This window comes from Rhinolophus sinicus, chromosome 17 (assembly GCF_057876585.1).
Source record: "Rhinolophus sinicus isolate RSI-liver-muscle chromosome 17, RSI-T2T, whole genome shotgun sequence".
Classification (NCBI taxonomy): Eukaryota; Metazoa; Chordata; class Mammalia; order Chiroptera; family Rhinolophidae; genus Rhinolophus; species Rhinolophus sinicus.
The window spans coordinates 109,783,272-109,806,342 of NC_142517.1; the positions used below are offsets into that span (position 1 = coordinate 109,783,272).

Consider the following 23,071-nt stretch of genomic DNA (forward strand, 5'->3'; position numbering starts at 1 on the left):
GCTGCACCAGCTCGTAGGGAGGCAGGGCGTGCAGTCCTCCCGCTGAGAGCCAGTGCCAGCTGGAGCACAGGTGGGTGGGAACACCTCCAGGGAGAGGGGTGAGTGGTAGTTAGGGACGCGTCACCCTGTTCACCAGATGCAGCAGCAGTGAGCAGCCAGGCGGAGCTGTGGCAGCAACTCACGAGCGAGGGGCAGACCACCCCTGCCCTGCCCAGCTGGCCCTGACCCTCCTCCCTGTCCCCGCCCCCAGCCAGCGGTACTGCATCTGCAACCCTGGGGTCGTGCGGCAGTTCCGGAACCCGGACACCATCTTCATCCTGGCCTTCGCTGTCATCCTGCTCAACACGGACATGTACAGCCCCAACGTCAAGCCCGAGCGCAAAATGAAGCTGGAGGACTTTGTCAAGAACCTCCGAGGTGAGCTGTCGGGGCCCCGGGCTCGGAAGCACAGCCTCCTGGACACCCTCTGACATGGGCCCCAACAAGTGTGGGCTAACAGATGGGTGCGACACTCCCTCATGCTGGGCGGATGCAGGGGACAGCAAGGCAGCGAGGCTGCAGTGCACACATGGGGTCTCGTGCAGAGGGCCCCCCACGGGTGTGCACATGCAGCACAAACTGCAGTAAAGAGCAAATGCTGTCTTAGGGGTGCACATGGCGGCCCTGCCTGGGCCACGCACGCGGGGGCTCGGGGTGCGGGGCTCGTTCCTGAGGAAGTGGTGCTTCCAGCTTGTTAGGGAAGGATACGCAGGGCTTGGACAGGTCACAGTGGAGGGGTCTTATTCATGAGGGGGCAGAGGCCTGAGGAAGCCACTCGTCGCAGTGCTGGAGGCTCGGCCACACACAGGCTGACCAGGGCCTGCTTCAGAGATGTCCGGGAGCACAGAGTGGAACTGGGGTGCTGGGAGCCTTGCTTTTGTTTTTCTATTTAAATACATTTGAAACAGGAACCTTCTATCATCACCATAAATGGGAAACCAGTAGCATTTGTTACACATAGGAAGTCACCATAAAAATGAATACAATGAAAAGAAAGTACCACTGTTGGCTCCAGCCAAAGCTGTTCCTGGCTGGGCCCCAAGGCTGCCCTCTTCTCCTTGTCAGGTGGGCCAAGGTCAGACAGCTGCTGATGAGGTAGGCAGCAAAAAGGGAGGCCTTCTCCTGGTGTTAGGTGGCAAGGAATTGAAAAGGGAACGGCCATCTTCTAGGTGGCTCCATGTTAGCAGACGACATGCCCCTCATGGACCTGGAAGGAAGACGGGTAGGAACCATGTCCCTCTCCTTGAGAAATTCCAGCTGCCGAGGGCCAAGGTCCCTTTAGAAATGAAGTATATGTATATTTTTATTATTATTAGTTTTAGGTATACAACACAATGTAAAACAGTTAGACATTTACACCCCTCACACAGTGATAACCCGTCTCCCCCAATCTACTACCCCTCTGACATCGCCCACAGCCATTGCATTTCCACTGTCTCTATTCCATATGCTGTGCTCCATTTCTGGGGGGGGGGGGGGGGGGGAATATATATATATATATATATATATATATATATATATATATATAAAATTGTAGTTGACATTCATTGTTATTCAGCTTCAGCTTCAGGTGTACCGTGCAGTGATCAGGCATCTACACCATCCCTGAGGTGGTCTCCCTAATGAGACAAGTGTCCATCGGATACCCTACAAAATCTTTACATTATATTCCCCAAACTGACTTTCGTATCCCCATGGCAATCTTGTGGTTACCGATTGTGCTTTCTAATCCCCTCACCCTCTCCCTCATCCCCACCTCCCTCCCAACTAGCAACCCTCAGTTTTTTCTCTATGTCTTTGATACTGTGTCTGATTAGCCTGTTCATTTATCCTATTCTTTAGATTCCACATATAAGTGAGATCTTCTGGTATTTGTCTTTCTCTGTCTGACTTATTTCACTTAGCATAATATTCTCTAGGTCCATACATATCATTGCAAATGCTAAGATTTCATTCTTCTTTATGTCTGCGTAATACTCCATTGTATAAATGTACCACAGTTTCTTGATCCAGTCGTCTCCCGATGGGCATTTCGGTTGTTTCCATGTCTTGGCTATTGTCAATAGTGCTGCAATGAACATAGGGGTGCAAAAATTCTTTTGAATTAGTGTTTTGGATTTCGTTGGATAGATACCTAGGAGTGGAATTGCTGAGTCATAAGGTAGTTCCATTTCCAGGTTTTTGAGATATCTCCATACTGTTTTCCATAGTGGCTGCACCAATCTGCAATCCCACCAACAGTGCACAAGCGTTCCCTTTTCTCCACATCCGCGCCAGCACTTGTTGTTTGTTATTTATTGATGATAGCCATCTTGACTGGGGTGAAATGATATCTCATTGTGGCTTTTATTTGCATTTCTCTAATGATTAGTGATGTTGAGCATTTTTTCATATGTCTGTTTGCCATCTGTATGTCTTCTTTAGAGCAATGTCTCTTCATGTCCTCTGCCCATTTTTTAATTGGGTTTGTTTTTTTGGTGTTGAGTTGAATGAGTTTTTTATAAATTTGTGATATTAACCCCTTATCAGATATATCATTGACAAATATCATCTCCCATTCAGTAGGCTCCCTTTTTGTTTTATTGATGGTTTCCTTTGCTGTGAAAACACTTTTTAGTTTGATGTAATCCCATATCTTTATTTTTTCTCTTACTTCCCTTGCTCCAGGGGATATATCAGTAAAAATATTAATAAGGGTAACGTCTGCAAACTTTCTTCCGTAGGTTTTCTTCTAGGAGTTTTATGGTTTCAGATCTTACATTTAAGTCTTTAATCCATTTTGAATTTATTTTTGTTTATGGCGTAAGGAGGTGGTCCAGCTTCATTTTTTTGCATGTGTCTGTTCAGGTCTCCCAGCACCATTTATTGAATAAACTGTCTACGCCAATGTAAATTCTTGCCTCCTTTGTCATAGATTAAATGACCATATAGGCATGGATTTATTTCTAGGCTCTCAATTCTGTTCCATTGATCTATGTGTCTGTTTTTATGCCAGTACCATGCTGTTTTGATTACTGTAGCCTTGTAGTATATTTGATGTCAGGTGTCCTGATACCTTCCACTTTGTTCTTATTTCTCAAGATTGCCAAGGCTATCTGGGGTCTTTTATGGTCCCATATAAATTCTAGGATTGTATGTTCTATTTCTGTGAAAAATGTCCTTGGTAGTTTGATAGGAATTGCGTTGAATATGTATATTACCTTAGGCAGTATGGACATTTTAACTATATTAATTCTTCCTATCCATGAACATGGTATGTGTTTCCATCTATTTGTATTTTCTTTAATTTCTCTCTTCAGTGTCTTATAATTTTCTGAGTACAGGTCTTTTACTTCTTTGGTTAAATTTATTCCTGAGTATTTTATAGTCTTTGAAGTAATTGTAAATGGGACTATTTTCTTAATTTCTCCTTCTGATGTTTTATTATTGGTATATACAAATGCAACTGATTTCTGAATATTAATTTTGTATCTTGCTACTTTACTAAATTCACCTATCAGCTCTAATAGTTTCTTGGTGGAGTCTTTGGGGTTCTCTATATATAGTATCACATTATCTACATATAGTGACAATTTTACTTCCTCCTTACCAATATGAATGCCTTTTATTTCTTTTTCTTATCTGATTGCTGTGGCTAGACCTTCCAGAACTATGTTGAATAGAAGTGGAGAAAGTGGGCAATCTTGCCTTGTTCCTGGTCTTAAGGGGACTGGTTTTAGCTTTTCCCAGTTGAGTATGATGTTAGCTGTGCGTTTATCATATATGGGCTTTATTATGTTGAGATATGGTCCCTCTATTCCCACTGTCTTGAGTTTTCATCATAAATGGCTGCTGGATTTTGTCAAATGCTTTTCTGCACCTATTGATATGATCATATCATTTTTATTCTTCATTTTGTGAAAAGTAAATGGTGTATGACATTAATTGATTTGCGGATGTTGAACCAACCTTGCATGCCAGGAATAAATCCCACTTTATCATGGTGTATGATCTTTTTAATGTATTGCTGAATTCCATTTGCTAATATTTTGTTGAGGATTTTTGCATCTATGTTTATTTCCTAATATTGGCCTGTAGTTTTATTTTTTTCATTATGTCTCTGTCTGATTTGGGGATCAGGGTGATAGTGGCCTCATAAAAAATGTTTAGGAGCCTTCCCTCCTTCTGGATGTTTTGGACTAGTTTGAGGAGATTAGATGATAATTCTTTTTTGAATGTTTTGTAAAATTCACCTGTAAAACATCTGGTCCAGGGCTTTTGTTTGTTGGTAGCTTGTTGATTACTGGTACTAATCAATTTCCCTGGTACTAATCAGTCTATTAAGGTTTGCTGTTTCTTCTTGAGTTAGCCTTGGAAGGTTGTATGCTTCTAGAACATTATCTATTTCTTCCACATTGTCTAATTTGTTGGTGTATAATTGCTCATAGTCATTTCTTTAAATTTTTTGTATTTCTGTTGTGTCTGTTGTCACTTCTCCTCTTTCATTTCTGATTTTATTAATTTGGGTCCCCTCTCTCTTTTTTTAATGAGTCTGGCTAAAGGATTGTTGATTTTGTTTATATTCTCGAAAAACCATCTCTTGGTTTCATTGATCTTTTGTATTGTTTTTTTGGCCTCTGTTTCATTTATTTCCACTCTGATCTTTATTATTTCCTTCCTTACTCCCTTTGGGCTTATTTTGCTGTTCTTTTTCCAGATCCCTTAAGTGTAAGGATAAACTGTTGATTTGTGATTTTTCTTGTTTCTTTAGGTAGGCTTGCATTGCTATGAGGACTGTTATGAGGCTTGCATTGCTATTAGGACTGCTTTTGCAGCATCCCATAGATTTTGGGTCGTCATGTTTTCATTTTTGTTTGTCTCGCGATATCTTTTGATTTCTTCCTTGATCTCATGGTTGACCGATTCATTATTTAGTAACATGTTATTCAGCCTCCATGTATCTGTGTGTCTTTCAGGGTTTTTTTGTTTGTTTGTTTGTTTTTGTAATTGATTTCTAATTTCATAGCACTGTGGTCAGAGAAGACACTAGATATGATTTCAGTTTTCTTAAATTTATTGAGACTTGTTTTGTGGCCTAACATGTGACCACATGTTGGAAAATATCTTGGAAAATGATCCATGTGCACTAGAGAAGAACATGTATTCTGCAGCTTTGGGGTGAAATGCTCTAAAAATATCAATTAAATCCAACTGGTCCAGTGTGTCTTTTAAGGCCACTGTTTCCGTATTGATTTTCCATCTGTAGGACTTGTCCCTTGTTTTATATATTTAGGTGCTCCTATGTTGGGTGCATAGATGTTTACTAGTGTTATGTCCTCTTGTTGAAGGGATCCCGTTATTATGTAGTGCCCATCTTTGTCTTTTAACATATTCTTCATTTTAAAGTCTATTTTATCAGATATAAGTATTGCTATTCCAGTTTTTTCCTCATTACTATTTGCATGAAATATCTTACTCCAACCATTCACTTTCATCCTGTGTGTGTCTTTTGATCTGAGGTGAGCTCTTGTATACAGCATATGCAAGGGTCTTGTTTTCTTATCCACTCAGCCACCCTATGTCTTTCAATTGGAGCATTTAATCCATTTACATTTAAAGTGATTATTGATAGGTACATAGTTATTGCCATTTTGTTATTTGTATTTCTGGTCTTCATTCGTCAGATTGTTTTCATCTTCTGTTTACAGAAGCCCTTTTAACATTTCCTGCATTGCTGGCTTGGTGGTAATGAATTCCTTTAGCTTATTCTTTTCTGGGAAGCTCTTTATCTCCCCTTAAATTTTAAATGATAGCCTTGCTGGATAAAGCAATCTAGGTTGTAGGCCTTTGTTTTCCATCACTTTGAGTATCTCCTGCCACTCCCTCCTGGTCTTCAACGTTTCCGTAGAAAAGTCATTTGATAGTCTTATGGGAGTTCCCTTGTATGTAACCCTCTGTCTTTCTCTTGCTGCTTTTAGGATTCTCTCTTTGTCTTTAACCTTTGCCATTTTAAGTATAATGTGTCTTGGTGTGGACCTGTTTGGGTTTATCCTGGTTGGAACTCTCTGCACTTCCTGGACTTGTATGTCGGTTTCCTTCACCAGGTTAGGGAAGTTTTCAGACATTGTTACTTCAAATATCTTCTCGATCCCTTGCTTCCTTTCTTCACCTTCTGGTATTCTTATGATGCGCATGTTGTTGCGCTTGATGTTATCCCACAGGTCTCTTAAATCATATTCATTCTTTTTCATTCTTTTTCTTTTTGTTGTTTCTCTTGGGTGATCTCTGCTAACTTGTCTTCTAAGTCGCTGATTCTATCCTCTGCCTCATCTAACCTGCTGGTAATTCCTTCAAGTGTGTTCTTTGTTTCAGTTATTGTATTCTTTAGTTCTAACTGATTGTTCATTATGAGTTCTCTATCCTTCTTTATGTCGTCACTAAGCTCCTTAAACATTCTTATCATCAATGTTCTGAACTCTGTCTCTGATAGGTTGGTTACCTCTATTTTGTTTGGTTCCAATTCTGGAAGTTTCTTCTATTCTTTTATTTGGGACATGTTTCTTTGTTTCCCCATGCTGGACTCTCTTGTTTGCTTCAATGTATTAGGTAGATCCCCTAGGTTTCTCAGTCTTTGCAGGGTGGACTTATGTAGTATGTGTCCTTTATGTTTGAATTGCACAGTCTCCCTGTTCTCCTGTGCATGTGTTCCAGAGGTATCCCTTGTGTTGTGTGTATTCTCCTGTTAAGGTTAAGCTTTAATTGCTTTTGGCTTGTCAATAGGTGGGATTGACTCCCATGCTGACTAGCTGTGGGAATTGGCTCTGCCCACAGTGGATGTTCTGCTGTGTGAGGGTTGACCCCTCAGATGAGGCTTGGCACCTATGGGCTCTTGTGCCTGTAGAGAATTCCCTCTGGGTGTGTCACTTAGGTCAAACCCAGTAACGCTCTGGTGGTCTGGAGTTGGCCTCTGGGTGTGTTGAATCTTGTGTCTCTTGGTCTGGCCCTGGTGTAGGGCAATTTCAGAGCAAAACAAATCACCAAACATAACAACAACAAAGAAAAATCCAGATACATTCACATGTAAAAACAACTGATAGGCAACACTCAACACAGGCAAAAATATTAAAACTACAAAAAAAAAAATCAATACAGAAAAATGGAAAGAGGAAGGGAAAGTAGAGCAAGGAAAAGAAAAAAGAAGAGAGAGAGAAAGGGGGAAATACATATATATACATATATATATATATATATATATATATATATATATGTATATATGTTAAAAATGGTAGTGATATTAAAAAAAAACAACGCAGCACCAGTCTTGGCTTGAGCCCACCAAGCTATCTCCAGGTTGTCGTCTGCTGTACAAAGACTTCTCTGCGTCTTGTGGCGGCAGAGCTAGAGGAGTGGAGCTATGGGGTGTGGTTGGTAGTTTCTACAAAGTCAGTGCAGTTTCTGCTCTCGCCTGCACAAAGGCACACTGAAAGCGCCACAGCCAGCCACTGGGGGGTGGGCTTATTCCCTGTGCCCAGGTCTCCTGGGTCTTAGGGCACTTCTTCTTCCTGGGGGGTGTGGAGGACATGAGCTTTCTGAGCTGCTGAAAGCCCAGAGCTGCCTCTACCACCTGCTATTGGCCCCTGGGTATGTCTTAGCAGCTGTAATTGCCCTATGCAGGCAGGCCAGAAAAGGTGGGGGCTGGGGAGGGAGGAGTCTTCTGTCTCCAGGCTCTCTTCTTCCCTAGGTCACAGCTGCAAACTGGTTTGTCCCAGATCCTGAGCGCTAAGGCTCCATTATTACTTCAAATAATCTGACACTACTCCTCAGTTCAGGGACCAGCTTGAGACTCTGGAAGGGTGGGGCGGGAGAGTGCTGGCGGGGCCCAGGCGGGAGAGATCAGCTGTGGGACGCAGGGAAAGAGCCCACCACCTGGCTTTTGTGTTCTCTGGTCTGCATCCTGGGGCCCCCGCGTCTCCACTCCGCTCCCTTCCGTCTTCCCTTGCTTGCCCGGTTTGCCCACCTTCACGTAATCCTCGTGCGAGTCTCTTAGCTCTTCTGTGTGATGAGCAGAGAGTCCTTTGATGGGTTATAGATGTTCAATTTGTGGTAAGTTCCGGAGGAGAACTCAACAAGCCCACCTCGCTGCCGCCATTCCTATGACCAGCAACTGTCAGAAATGATATATTTTTATAAAAAGGAAAAAAGCTGGTCTAAATCAAGTCCAAATGTGAGCTTCTTGAGCCATTTAAATTTTCTACTTTTCTCTTTATTTCTGTAAAACTGCTGCTCTTAGGGCAGGACAGCTCTCCTATGGGGGTTCTCCGTGTCCTCCCCGCGATGTGAACCACCCTAGTGCCCCCCCATCCAGAGTGGGCACCACAATGACAGCCCGGCTGCTGGCCCTGTGGGCAGTGACAAGGGAGCCAGAAATGATTAGCTCAGAGGACAGAAAGCTTAGGGAAGGACATGGTAGCTGAGTCACATATTTGCCAACCGGCCCCCTCATGTCAATGGCTCTGTGGTTTGTATTCATCTTTGCACCCAGCCATCCCAGCAGTCTGGGGACAGGGTGGCATTATCAGCCCACTTCCCAGAGCAGACGCTGAGCACCCCAAAACCAGGAGAGGAAGCTGCTGTTCCCACCATACCCCCTCTTTTCAAGCCAGAGACTTGGGGGTGTTCTGCCCCATCTTCCTTGTGCTTCAAAAGGGGTAGCCAAGGCTCAGAGAAGGAAGGGACTTGCCCAAGGTCACACAGCAAATGAGTGTCACAGAAGGCAGCACCCTGGTTCCTGAAAGCCAGGCTGGCACTCTGTCTGAGCACGCGTCTGGCTTGTTCTTTTTAGACATTCCCCCAGACACACATACACACACACACACACATACACAGGACACACATTTTCTCTGGAATCACTCCCTCCAGTCTCCCCAGTGGGTCCAGCAGCAGGAGAGATGGAGGAGGAATAGCTCCCAGTGCAGAAGCCAGATGAGCAAGCAGCATTTTACTGTTATTGCTATTTGTTTTAAAAGTTTTTAATTTATTTTTTGAATGGGTATTATCTTTATATAGTTCAAAAGCCAGAAAGTAATACTACCCAGTAATCACACTCCTTGGTATTTACCCAAATGAGCTGAAAACTTACGTCCACACAAAAACCTGCACACACATGTTTACAGCAGCTTTATTCATCGTTGCCAAAACTGGGAAGCAACCAGTTCACCTACAGGATGTCCTCCAGTAGCTGACGGATAAATAAACTGGTCCACCCAGACAATGGGATATCATTCAGCTCTAACAAGAAATGAGCTACCAAGCCATGAAAAGACATGGAGGAACCTTACATGCATATTACTAAGTAAAAGAAGCAGATATGAAACGACTACATACAGTATAATTCCAACTATATGACTTTCTGGAAAAGGCAAAACTATGGAGACAGTGAAAAGATGAGTGGTTGCCAGGGGTCGGGGGTGGGGGGAGGAGCAGGTGGAGCACAGAGGAGTTTTGGGGCAGTGAAGACACCCTTTATGATACTACAGTGACAAATGCGTGTCATTATTCATTTGTCATAGAAAGTACAACACTAAGAGTGAGTCTGAGACAAACTGAACTCGGTGACTATGACATGTCAGTGTAAGTTGTAACAAATGCACCAGTATGGTGAGAGAGGTTGATAGTGGAAGAGGCTAGCGGGAAAGCAGAGGGCATATGGGAAATCTCTGTACTGTATTCTCAGTTTCTCTGTGAACTTAAAACTATTTTAAAAATAAAGTCTGTTTCAAAACCCCAGAAGGTATAAATGGTCCATGGCAGAGACCCCCTACCCCCGCCATCTGCCAGGCCTTACCATCTCTCCCTAGAGGCCATCAGGTTTTAGTTCCTGACATCCCTCCTAAAATTCCTTTGCTCAAGCAAGTACAAATGTGCATGGTTGGTTTTACCCTCTTCTGTTTTGTACTTTTCTTTTTTTCATTGAATAAATCCAAGAGATCCCAGACAAGAAAAATTTAAAGGAGTTCATCACCACCATGCTAGTATTACTAGAAATGTTAAAGGGACTTCTTTAAGAAAAAGAAGAAAAAAAAAGATAAAAAATATGAATAATAAAATGGCAATAACTACTTACCTATCAATAATCACTTTCAATGTAAATGGACTAAATGCTCCAATCAAAAGACATAGGGTAGCTGAATGGATAAGAAAACAAGACCCTTGCATATGCTGCCTACAAGGGACTTGCTTCAGATCAGAAGACAAACACAGACAGAAAGCAAAGGCATGGGAAAAGCAAAAAGGTATATGCAGCCCTATGTTCAAAGCAGCATTATTTACAATGGCCAAGTTATGGAAGCAACCTCAGTGCCCATCAACAGACGACTGGATAAAGAGGTGGTGCATTTATACTGTGGAATGTTACTCAGCCATAAAAACGAGTGAAATCATGCTACAATGTGGATGGACTTAGAGGGTATTATGCTGAGTAAAATAAGTCGGACAGAGCAAAACAAATATATGATCTCATGTACATGTGGAATCTGAAAAACAAAATAAAACAGAAACAAACTCATAGATACAGAGAACAAACTGATGGTTACCAGATCGGAGGGGTGTTTGAGTTGGTGAAAAAGGTGAAGGGATTCAGAAGTACAAATTGCAGGCCGGCCCCATGGCTCAGGTGGTTGGAGCTCCATGCTCTGAACACCGAATGCTGCTGGTTCAATTCCCACATGGGCCAGTGGGTCTCAACCACAAGGTTGCCGGTTCGACTCCGCAACGGATGGTGGGCTGCGCCCCCTGCAACTAACAATGGCAACTGGACCTAGAGCTGAGCTGCGCCCTCCACAACTAAGATTGAAAGGACAACAATTTGACTTGGAAAAAAATCCTGGAAGTACCCACTGTTCCCCAATCAAGTCCTGTTCCCCTTGCCCAAATTAAAAAAAAAAAGTACAAATTGCCAGTCATAAAAATAGTCACAGGGATGTGAAGTATAGCATAGGGAATATAGTCAGTAATATTATCATAAGTATTTATGGTGCCAGGCAGGCACTAGACTAATTGAGGGAATCACCTCATAAGTTATATAAATGTCTAACCACTATGCTGTACACCTAAAACTAATAGAAACTAACATAATAGTGTATGTCAGCTGTAATTGACAAATAAAAATCTTTTTTAAAAAATCCAATGGAGTGTGTCCCTGTTGGCTCTCTGGCCTTCTACACTGTTCCTAGCAGGTGCATAGTATTCTGTGTACCAATGTGCAGCCACTGATTGATTAGTCCCCTGTTGATGGGTAAATGGATGATTTCTGATTTTCTTCTATTTGGAAGTACTGCTGCAGTAAACAACCTTGTTTGTGCATCATGTCCCATGGGATAAATCGCCCAGCAGGGGGTCAGTCCATTTCACCATCCCACCAGTGGTTTGTGGGCAGCTCCCACCCCATGGCCTCACCGACAGGCCATGTTGTCAAATGTCTGTGGTCTGAGGGTGGAAGTGGGTTTGTGTTTCTCTTGTGAGTAGGGCCATGGTTCTTTTCTCATAGCAGTTTTCAGGGTAGGGTATCAGGAAGGGTATGCACTTGTCAGAGCAACCTGGGTTCAAGTCGTGGCCCTGGCCTCCACCCACGGGATGTGGGACAACAGCTGGCAAAACTGCTAGACACACTGAACTCTCACTCTGGAGCATGCCACGAGCTGCCCACACATCCTCACAGGGCCCTGTGAAGTCTCTCATGCTCTTACTGACCTGTTTCTGATGCCCAGCTCGGAAAGACTGAGTCGCAAGGGTAACAAGGGCCGAACTGAGGATCTGGGCCCAGGCCTGTTGGAAGCTGAACTCACAAAGCCTATCTACATGGCTTCCCCCAGTTCCAACCCTAACCCCTTCCCTGGGCCTCAGCTTTCCCATCTGGGGAATGGGGACAATTATGCCCACCCCCTGGGACTGCAGTCAGGATCAGCACTGTAATATTTGTAAAGCCCTCTGAGCAGCCCCCCAGCCAGTCCAGGTGGCTGTGCTGGCCTTGTCCCTGGGGGAAGGGTTCTGAGGGTTCTGAGGGGCAGAGAGATCTGTGGTTCTGCGGGGACTGGTGACAGGGATGGCTGTTCTGATTTGGTTTAGAATCTGGTACATCAGGCTGAACTTGGGGCCCAGGCCTGAGTGAGCCGTGCAGGTCTCAGCTCAGCCTGATGCCTGGCTGCTGTCTCCTCCCAGGTGTGGATGATGGGGAGGACATTCCCCGGGAGACGCTGATCGGGATCTATGAGCGGATCCGCAAGCGAGAGCTGAAGACCAGTGAGGACCATGTGTCGCAGGTGCAGAAGGTGGAGAAGCTCATTGTGGGGAAGAAGCCGGTACGTGGGGCCTGTGTCCTAGGGGAGCCCGGGGGGTGCTTGCCACCCACGTCCCTCCCTCTCAGTGTGACCCCAGGCTCCCTGCTGGCCTCAGCTTCTGCCAGTGGCCCTGATGCCCCTTCTAGGCTGGACTGGTGAATACTTTCAGGGTTTGGGTTTCTTCAAGTGGCCTCTAATATTTGGGAATAATAAACATTTGCTCTGGGTTAAAGTTGAAGAGAACCTGAGGCTCTTGATAAACCGACAGGCAGAGCTGTCCAGTGTTTCTTGGTAACCTGGGATGCCCTCAGAGTACCCTCAGAGCTTGGCAGCGTGACGGTCTCCCTGCCTACCCTGGGTGGCTGTGTGGAGCTAAGGGCACTGCTGCTTTGCGTGTTGCTGTTAGTTCCCTTGGGGCCCAAGAGCATCTTCTGGAGCAGTGATGTCTTTTTCTTTTTTACTGTTTCCCCTGTAGATTGGATCCCTGCATCCTGGGCTTGGCTGTGTGAGTATCCCTCTGCTTTCACATTCTGGCTGCCATCTCCCCCGGGGGTGCCCAGCACAGCCACATCTGGCTTGCACAGCCACAGTTTTGGCTGCTTGAGTTAATTTATGGAGCAATAAGAAATTCGATTTTCATAATTCTCCCAGCCTTGAATCTCTGCAGGCCCTGAGAGCACGGCTACCGGGGAGGGCTTTGTGGTCAGGCTGAGAGCAGATAGTCTCCTTCCCTCTCATCTGGGCCTGATTAAGCTTGTCCCCAGACCCCGAGACCCTGCACCTGAAACAGATGATCTCAGTTTGCTTTGGGGGAGGGCCTTCTCCTCCCCCAGTCCACGCTCTGCCCCCAACAACTTGTTCATACACCAGGACCCTCTCCATTGCCACAGCCCTGAGAAAGTTTTATCTGCACACCCCTGGAGCACATGCGTACATGGCTAGCCTGGCAGTTACCCAACATGTCCCTTGTGTGTCTGTCTATCCCTCACTGGTCAGCTGATTCAGCTCCACAAACCCCTCGACCGCCCTCCTCTTGCCAGTTTTCCCTAGAGAGAGACTGTCGTGCGGGAGACCCTGCTCGCTGCGCCATTTGTCGTGCGGGGAGGCCTGCGGGGTCTCTGCTCCTGCTCCCCACATAAGAACGCAGGACATGGTGAGGCCCAAAAGGAACACCCACGGAGCCATAGATGGGGGAGTCATACCACTATATTCTCGCTGGTGGCTGGGTTGGAGAAACAGGAAACAGGAGCCATACAATTCTCAACCCTCATTGCTCCGCTTACAGGCTCAGCTACCATCTTCTTGCTAGCCCCCATTTTTCTCCTCTTCTCTTTCTACTAGCGTAGCCACAGCAGTTATATTAGCGGCCAATGGCTCACTGGTTACAGCTGACGGCCAACTAGCCACAGCTGATGGCCATGCAATCACAGTTGATGGCCGTTTACTACCTGAGCCAGCACCTGTCTATGTGAGGCCGAGAGCCTGGAAACTGCTTTCTGAGGCTCTGCCCCCACAGAGACCAAGACCACTGGATGCTTCCGTGACCTGCCCTCACCTACTTCTCCAGCTCCACGTCCCACTATTATTCCTTTGTACTTTTGCTCCAAACAGTATTGTTCTCTGAGCGTGCCAGGCTGGCCACACATTTTCCTCCACTGCCATCCTGATACACTGACCTCGAGTACCCCTCCTTCAGGGCACCCCTTGCAGACTTAATGCTCCCTGGCTGTGACCATGCTTACCTGCTGGGGGTCGTCTCCTGGTGTATGCTGTCCCCCACTAACTTTTCTGCCTGCTGCATGAGATTGGGCACTCCCAGAACCACGACTGGGCCTCCGGGATGGTTTGTCACATCAGACCTTGAGAGCAGCTTGGGCTACAGCAGATGGGCGCCCTTTGAAACCGTGGCAGGCCTGTTCAGAGGCAGGTGCGCAGGAGGGAGGTGACAGCTGGCTCAGGAGTTTGGACAGGGTCTTTCAAGCTTCAGAAACATTGAAATCCCTTCGGAGGTGCCAGGAGAATGGGGAAACTCTGGTGCTCTGCAGTGCCCTGGCCACGTGGCTGAGGCAAGTTACTCAGCCTCTCTGATTCAGTTTCTTCTTCTCAAGTAGACCACCTGCGGGAAAACGTTCGCGGGGACTAGTGGGGACTTTGTGGGAACTCAGAAAGCATGCAGCCCTCTTTGGGTGGAGTTCCACATGTGAGCATGATACTTTAAGAAGTCTGGTACCTGCCTGAAAGAATCGAATGGAGGTCTTATCAGAAGGGGGCACTTACCGCGGTCCTGCAAGAGAGCTCCTGAGGGCAGAGTGGGAAAACGGCCACAAGCCGAAGAAGCACATTGCAGTCTGCGCGGTCTGCAAGATAAGATGTTTCTGAACACGAGGCCCAGGGCTGGTTTCCTAGCACGCAGGCTGGACCCCTGTGCAGCCCAGGCCCCAGAGTGGGGGCAGGCAGCTAAAGGCAGTTTCTCCTCTCTGCACAGGTACTCTCTCTGCCTCACCGGCGGCTGGTCTGCTATTGCCGGCTCTTTGAGGTTCCAGACCCAAACAAGCCCCAGAAACTTGGATTGCACCAGCGAGAAATCTTCCTGTTCAATGACCTGCTGGTGGTATGTGGTTCCCTGTGGGATGTTGTAGCTGAGAGCTGACTATGTGCCCACAGGGAAATGCACACACGGGTGTGGGGAGAGGTAAGGGGGTGGAGTTAGCCCAGGGCTTTGGGTTGCCAGAGGGCAGGATCCAACTCACACTGCTGTTGATGAAAACAGGGCTACTTTGGCTCTTGTAAAAGTCCAGAGGGGGATTTGGAGCCTCAACCCTGGCTATTCCTGGAGGCGCAGACATGTCAGCAGGATCCCTTTGTATGATCTCTACCTCTCAGCTGCATAGGCTCCTCTGTGTGGGCTCAGACAGGCCAAAAGGGACAGTTAGCCTCGGCAGCTCCCAGCTCAGTTCTGTCCCCTCGGTCACCAGAGCGATTCTCTTCCAAAGAATCCAAGCCAAGGTCTTGTTGCTGCCTATGCCCAAACCTGAGCTAGTCACAGGGCCAGTCAGGTTGGTGCTAGCCCAGTGGCTAAGCCTGAGTCAGTCCCAGGACTCATGGACTGAGGGTGGCAGGGAGGGGGTTCCCCAAAGGGAGGCTGAGGAGCTGTTGCCCAAAATAAGGCAGCGTGGATGCAGCTAGCGGGGATGAAGATGCCCCTGCAGGGAGCAAGGACAGCCTGTCCTTGGAGCTCTGTCCCCCCGCATGCCGCGGACTCCTTGCTAGAGGCCCTTGTCCCCAGTCCCCTCCTGTTTGAGGACTAACTGCGCTTCTCTGCTTCCTGAGGTTGGAATCCAGATGTGTGGGTTCAAGTACTTTATTAAACATCTCTGACCTTGAGCAAGTCACTTCAAATCTCCGAATCTCAGTTTCCTCTGTTAAAATTAACCTCTCAGAGGGTCACAGTGGTCAGATGGCTTCCTGGACATAAGACCCTGGCCTTTGGTGCCACACCAGGTAACGTGCCTGCCATCTCTCTGCTGGGTTGAGGAGCTTTGTAGCCAGCCAGGATGGCACCAGGGTCTCACAGGAACAGAAAACAGTGTCCACGTCAGGGTGTGAATGGTTGTGCCCCCCCCCCCATGCCAGCTCTGCCCTGCTGCAGGGGCCTCCTGACCTCTGACCTGCAGAGTCATTCTCACACAGGAGAACAAGGTCACCGCCTGGTCTGTTTGCAGCCCTGAGCACCCTGAGCTGCTCCAGGGCAGTGCAGACATGTGCTCAGCCTGTGTCTCTGGCGCCCCCAGGTCACCAAGATCTTCCAGAAGAAGAAGAACTCGGTGACGTACAGCTTCCGGCAGTCCTTCTCCCTGTGCGGCATGCAGCTCCTGCTCTTTGAGAGCCAGTGTAAGTGCCCGGGGCTGGCGTGCGTGGCTGCTGGGGCGCTGTCCACGCGTGGCCGTGACCTCGCGCAGCTCTAAGCTCCGAGTCAGGAGGCACTCTTCTTCCCATTCTCTCTGCTGCCGTCTGTGCCACGGGGGACAGAGCCCGGGGAGGGAGAATTGAATAGCATTATGCACAGAGCTCACTGCCTTGACTTTTACTGTTACTGCTCGCAGGTGATAAGAGTTTTTAATTTAAGGCAGAGTGACTTTACTTAAATGAAATATTGATAGGAAAGCATAAAGTGGCATAGATGATATGCAAATATGCCAAATAACAGAATGTAATCCCAGAGGGACTATATAGGTCCAGGGCTGAGCTCCAGAGCTGGCAGCCAGGGTTCAAATCGCAGCCCTTGCGGTGAGCGACTGTGGCCTGGCTGCCAACCTGTCTGAGCTGTGTTCCCTTTGTCTATCCAATGAGGTGATGCCGGTACCTGCCTCACAGGGTTAGACACATGGCACTCAGGAAGTGCTGCTGTCAGGATTTGTTCTTAGGTGCAGCTGGAAGGCCTTTGGGTGTGAGTGGGTCACGGGGACCTGGGCATTTTGGAGCCAGCTCCTACCCAGGACACCCCCCACTGACTTCATTTTTTGACCTTGTTCCTTCTCATGTCCCACGTCCTTCTCTTTTCCTCTCTTCCTGTTTGAGGTCCCTGAGCTGCAGGCTGCACCCATCTTTCTGAGAGGGGATGGGGTGACAGTTCTGCTGCCCTGCACATTCTTGAGTGTCCCCAAGGGAGGCTGCCATGATGTAGCATTGTCATGTCCCCAGAAGCAGGGACATTCTTGTCCTGTCGTACCGGTGGCCACGGTGCTGTCTGATCCGCCTTCAGTCTGCAAGTTGAACAAGTGCCAGGGACTCGTTGCTGGGCCATCCAAAAGCACAGTAGTTGAGGGCCTAGATTTAAGGCTCAGTACACCTTCTCTGTGCTAAACAGGACCAGCACGTGCCGTGATCTCTCCTTTCTCACGTACCCACAAGGAGCCCAGGATGCCCTCTCCTGCCCTGCTGCCCCACCCCAGGCCAGAAGGCCTGCCTTGCCTTGGTTTCTACCAGGCAACACCAGGGAGGTTGGTGCCACCTCTCACTGTCCAAACCAGCAGGCCCCCTCTTGCAAGGGGTGGTTGTGGCAGTGAGGCTCCCAGCAGGAGCCTGACCAGACTAAATCTCCAGACAGAGGCCTTTCTGGATTCATTTTAGATTCCCAGGGCTTGGCCCTCAGTACTGGGCACAGATGCTGATGAGAGCTGACCTGGCCATGCCTTCACGCCAGGGGTCTCACATTGCCAACTCCTGGGTCAGTCTGGCTCAGTGATGTTATATTTTGTTTGTATACTTTCTTAGGTTTGTTGAGCTGATATTTAAATCCTCACATTAAAACTCAGATGTTTCTGGCTTCTCTTGGAAAATGAAAAGGCTTGCGTCCCTCAGTGGGGCAGGGTCCTGAGCTGCACGCCCCTCCCCCAGCACTCTCGGCTGCCCACAGCCCCACCTGCATTCAGGAGAGCAGCTCAGCCTTCTAGGCATTTGAGTTCCCAGCCTTGACCTATGTCAAAGGTGGGTTTGGTATTTAGGCCAACATTCTCCAAACACCCAGATGCTCGATTCCCACTAAGGGAACCAAAGCCCTAGAGACCCCTTGAGCTCAGAGGTGGCATCAGACAGGTCCGAGCAGAAACTCACTGCATTCAGCATGGTGTGTTGGGTTGGGGCGCCCACAGTGCACCAAGGTTGCTGAGGGTCTGGCGGCCATTCAGGAGGGAGCAGAGCTAAGTCTGTTCTCAGAGTGACCGGAGGTGGCTGGGTAAGACAATGCACCGAGCCCTGGGTGCTGCCTCTGACGTCCCCTGGAGGCAGCACCTGGCCACTATTTCAAGCCCCAGCAGAGTGGGCATGTGCCTGGAAGTGAGGGGTCCGGGCTCCATGACCTTCAGGCTGGAGAAGAATGAGGGCCCTGGCTCCCCTCAGATCAGCCAGATCTGCTCCTGAGCTTCATAGGGAACAACCGGGACACAAGCCGGCAGATGGAGAGTGTCTGGTGGCTGCTCTGCAGAAGCCTCTCCTCCCCGTCAGACCCTGCTGACAGCCTGGCCTCCGACCATTTCACCCCATCCTGAATTCAGACTTACTCGTAGTGTCTTGACCAGAGGGGAGACGGCAGAGAGTGCAGAGGCCCATGGGTGCTCCCTTCTCCTTTGCAGACTACCCCAATGGCATCCGGCTCACATCTGCGGTCCCTGGAGCAGACATAAAAGTGTTAATAAACTTTAATGCTCCCAATCCTCAAGACCGGAAGAAATTCACCGATGACCTGCGAGAGTCCATCGCGGAGGTGCAGGAGATGGAGAAGCACCGAATAGAGTGTGAGCTGCAGGCCTGGGGGGGGAGCGCCCACAGCCCTGGCATCTGTCAGGGCTCACTGGGCACAGGTGTTGGCTCCTGTGTGGTGGCAGGAACTCTCTGAGCCCACAGCAATGAGATTCTTGGTCTTTTCTGACCTTCCCATAGCCATGTGACTGGCAGCCCCACACACCCCGGCCACAGAAGGTGGCACGGGGGGGGAAGGGAGAGGGGGATGACAGAGGCCTCCTGGTGAGAGCCAGGGCTTCAGAGGCCCAGACCCGTTCTGCCTGTGGGACCAGGCTGCATGCCCTGGGAACGGCCCCCAGCCCCTGGTCACCCCACGCGACAAGAGAATGCAGAGTCCTGGTGCTGAGCTCGTTGTGCTTCAGTGCGGGTGTTATTTATTCATCTTCCGAGTCAGGGCCCAACAGATTGAGGAGATCAGAGCCCAGCCCATCACTTGGGTTCTGGTAGACCCGATTATAACCCCCGCTTCTCCTGGCTCCAAGCCTCACTCCCTGGCGCCTCAGGTGTCCCTACCTCTGACCCCCCCACACAAGGTCCGTTACCCTTGCTCATCTCCAGACCCATGCAATTCTGACCCTCGAGCCTGGAAGATGACTGTCATTCAGGCAGATCATAAGGCACTCTGATCTCTCCAACTTCCCTCGTGGAGTCTCGTTTTGGCTCCCTTTTGTCTTCTCTCTCCTAAAAGAATCCTGCCCCTTGTCTTTTCCTCATTCCAGGCAGATGGAGACTTGGTACAGTGCCAACCTTGAACAGAGGGAGATGGTTCTCTGCATTTCCTCCTGCAGGTGTCCTGGCCCTGCCTCTCCCCCACTGCCTTCCAGGCCACACTCATTTCACTGAGCCCTCACCCCTCTGTTTCAGCGGAACTCGAGAAGCAGAAGGGTGTCGTGCGTCCCAGCATATCCCAGTCCTCCAATCTCAAAAAGGAGTCGGGCAACGGGACGCTGAGCCGGGCCTGCCTGGACGATAGCTACGCCAGCAGCGAGGGTCTCAAGCGCAGTGCCCTCAGCAGCTCGCTGAGGGACCTCTCAGAAGCAGGTAAGAGCTGGGCCTAGGTACACCTTCCCAGCCTGGTGCATGCAGGACTCAGCCCTGGCAATCCAGCCGTGGGGAAGGCACTGCGGTGGAGGGCTCGGAGAGCACCATGGGGTTTCCCATGACCTTCCCTAACTCACAGCAGCTTACAGAGAGAGGACACCCCCAAAAGGCTAAAGAAAACAGGACTGAACTGTCAAAGGCAGAACAGCAGGGAGGCCACCCTGATTCCCCCTTTCTTCTTCTAGGGCTTTTATTTGTTCTTTTATTGACTTTCTGAAAACTGCTCTCAGAGTGAGGCAGACCCACTGATGGGTGTGTCCCCGGGCTCTGTGCTCCGCACCCATGTCATATGCTGATGAATGAAACAGAGGAAAACCCTCTAAACTGTCTGGAAACCCTCTCCTGCTGGCCCTGGTGTTGCGTTCTCCTTCCTGGGAAACCCGGACCTCCGTTCAGCCCAGAAGTGGCAGCCACAGCTGGCCCTGGGAGTCAGGGGAAAGCCCTGGCAGAAACTGTGACTGTTGTTGTTCTTTGTTTTCTGTGTGTGTTTAATTTGCTGCCAGCTTCTTAATGCCCAAGCAAGCAGCACCACTCGAGCCTTCCAGGTTTCCCAGGGCGGACAGGGTGTGCCTGGAGCATCAGAGCAGGGAGCTTCTGCTGGCAGCCCTCACCCATACTGGTCCTGTGGGCTGCGGCAGGTAAAGGAGGCAGGTGCAAGCAGAGCCCACTGGCTGCCCGTGAGTGATGCTCCACCCGCTTTGCCTGCTGGATCTGTCAGAGGAGCTGTAGAGGGAGGGGGTGCACCCTGGCAGCCCCATAGTCCCCACTGGCTGTGTTTAGCTGGTCAGCTTCTCCCGGGAGGAGCCGCAGGGGTTGCAGTAGAGTGGGGGTTGCAGGGTGTGGTTGCACAGGGGTTGTGCCCAGAACTGTGGGTTCCCGGGACCCTGGGCTCTGCCTGCTGGAAACCCGAGGTGTCCTGGCCCCAGGGGCCCCTGAGTGGTTGGGGAAGACCCCATCAGGCCAAGATCAGCCTCGTCTTCTCCAGGGGTCCAGCGGCCCCCTCCCTCCTAAGGGCTCGCCCACCCCACCCTGCCTCATGCATCACCAAGTAGCCAGCTCTGGGCCCCCCTAAGAGAGCCTGCTCCCGACCCCATCTCATACCTGCCTTGCCAGCAGCTCTGCCTCCCTTTGTCTGGCTTATTCATTTTCCAGATTGTTTTTTCTTTTTCTTTCGAGTTGGATTTTTGCTTTTGCTTTTGTCTTGTCATTTTTTTTTCTCTCCATAGTGAAAATCAGAAATCCATTGCCAGCATGAGGGTTACCCAGGGGCTCACCCCAGCACTGTGACATTCTGTGCTTACTAATTCCTTGCTGTGGGGACTGTCCTGTGCAGGTGTGGCAGCGTCCCTGGCCTCTCCCCCGAGGTCGTGACAGTCAGTGACGTCTCCAGAAATTGCCAGGTGTCCTCTGGGGTCAAAATCATCCCTAGTTGAAAACCACTGGTTTTCCCTGTGGCTTGTTAAACTCAGCTAAATGTAACTGTCTTGGGCCTCTGCAGGCTGGTGGCCTGGGGCCTATGTTTGAGTTTGTGCAGTGGGGTAGGCTCTGGCCTCTCTATTCCCTGGAGGGCCGGGACCCTGTCCAGCCCCCTCACGCACCATCTTTCCCCGAAAATAAGACCTAGCCGGACAATCACCTCTAATGGGTCTTTTGGAGCAAAAATTAAGACCCGGTCTTATTTTACTGTAATATAAGACCAGGTGTCATGCAGGAGACCCTGCTCGCTGCGCCATTTGTCGTGCGGGGAGGCCTGCGGGGTCTCTGCTCCCGCTCCCCACACAAGAACGCAGGATATGGTGAGGCCAAAAAGGAACACCCACAGAGCCATAAGTAGGGGAGTCATACCACTATATTCTCACTGGAGGCTGGGCCCACCGGACGCGCGACCTGCCGTCCGCCTTTCCGCCAACCGATCGACGACTCTCCTCCACTCTCCTCGACTCTATTCCTCTCCTCTCTTCCGCTCTCTTCGGCTCTCCTCGGCTCCTCGGCTCTGCTCGGCTCTCCTCGGCAGTCCTCGGCAGTCCTCGGCTCTCCTCTGTAGCCGCAGCAGTTATACCAGCGGCCAATCGGCTAACCAGCCACAGCCGACGGCCAATCAGCCGCAGCCAACGGCCGTCCACCACCCGAGCCAGCACCTTTCCACGTGAGGCCGAGAGCCTGTAAACTACCCTCTGGGGCTGTGTCCCCACACCAGGTCTAATATACTATACTGTACTATACTATAACATAGTATGATATAATATAGTATAACATAATATAATATAATACAATGTAATATAAATACCCGGTCTTATCTTAATTTTTGCTCCAAAAGACGCATTAGAGCTGACTGTCTGGCTAGGTCTTATTTTCGGGGAAAGCAGTAGCTTCGTTGAAACGGAGGCTCTGAGCATGCCCAGACACACTCACTCCGGGCCCAAAGGTCAGGACCTCAGCTGTCCATTCTCTGCCAGAACTTAGGGATCATACAGCCACATGCCCAGGTGGAGCTCCGAGGTTTGGCTGATTTCCATTGATTGTTACTATTGCCACTGTCATTTGAGGATTCTGAGCTGAGAAGGCCTCTAGGGATTGTGTCCTCTCGGACCAAAGCCACACTGAAAAGACTCCCCAGGAAAGAAAGCCCCTAGGAAGGTTGGAGGGTGAGATGAGGTGGTTGTTGGAGTTCTGGCAGCCACCAACGCCTCAGACAGGGGAGACAGGCCACCTTCGGCTTCCAGAGGGAGACAGGCCAATGCCAGTGGCCTTCCACAAGATGCTGGGCTTAGTGTCCAGTGATGCAAGATTCCGTGCTCTGGACGAGGTCTGGGCGAAGCTCCGCAGAGGCAGCACCACTCCCACCCCGTGGCCTTCACCAAGATGGCCTGTTGCGAAGAGGCAAGGTCTCCGGCAGCCTCTCCCCTCCAAAAAGCCACTGCTCGGTGCTTAGCAAGTCAGCACTCCCAGAGCAGCTGCTCCAGAACTGCACTCGCATATCCATCCAGGAGAAAACACACCAGGGACATGGACCCAAGAGACAGGCACAGTTTTCTGGCCTAGGAGGAAGCCTGGCAGCAGCCGCCTCCAGGAGCCGTTGACATTCTGAGAGGTAGAGGAAGGGGCCTGGGCTCCTCCCTAGCTCTGAGCTGGGAGGCCTCACCCCAGGTCTCTCCACATGGTCTTTTTGCAGCCGGGGCCCTGTGCTCTTGTCAGGGGCACCAGAGTTCTGCAGGCCTGAAATCAAGGCCTGGCAGGGACCATGGACATAGAGCAAGGACCCCGCTTCTCCCTGGCTGAACTGCAAATGCCAGCCCCATGGGGACGCCCCCCAGGAG

At 49.4% G+C, this 23,071-nt stretch overlaps 1 protein-coding gene across 20 annotated transcripts in view; it reads left to right on the forward strand.

Moving 5' to 3' along the window:
- The window catches only part of IQSEC1 (IQ motif and Sec7 domain ArfGEF 1), a 486,955-nt gene that overhangs the window by 455,177 nt on the left and 8,707 nt on the right, over window positions 1-23,071 (forward strand). For 19 of the 20 annotated variants that reach the window (XM_074334125.2, XM_074334147.2, XM_074334204.2 and 16 more), the window contains 7 exons: window positions 251-417; window positions 12,235-12,374; window positions 12,829-12,858; window positions 14,839-14,964; window positions 16,145-16,244; window positions 18,485-18,646; window positions 19,518-19,694. In XM_074334125.2, the coding sequence (XP_074190226.1) occupies window positions 251-417; window positions 12,235-12,374; window positions 12,829-12,858; window positions 14,839-14,964; window positions 16,145-16,244; window positions 18,485-18,646; window positions 19,518-19,694 (902 nt within the window). The remainder of the gene's footprint in view (window positions 1-250; window positions 418-12,234; window positions 12,375-12,828; window positions 12,859-14,838; window positions 14,965-16,144; window positions 16,245-18,484; window positions 18,647-19,517; window positions 19,695-23,071) is intronic. The other variant, XM_074334136.2, reaches the window with a different exon arrangement.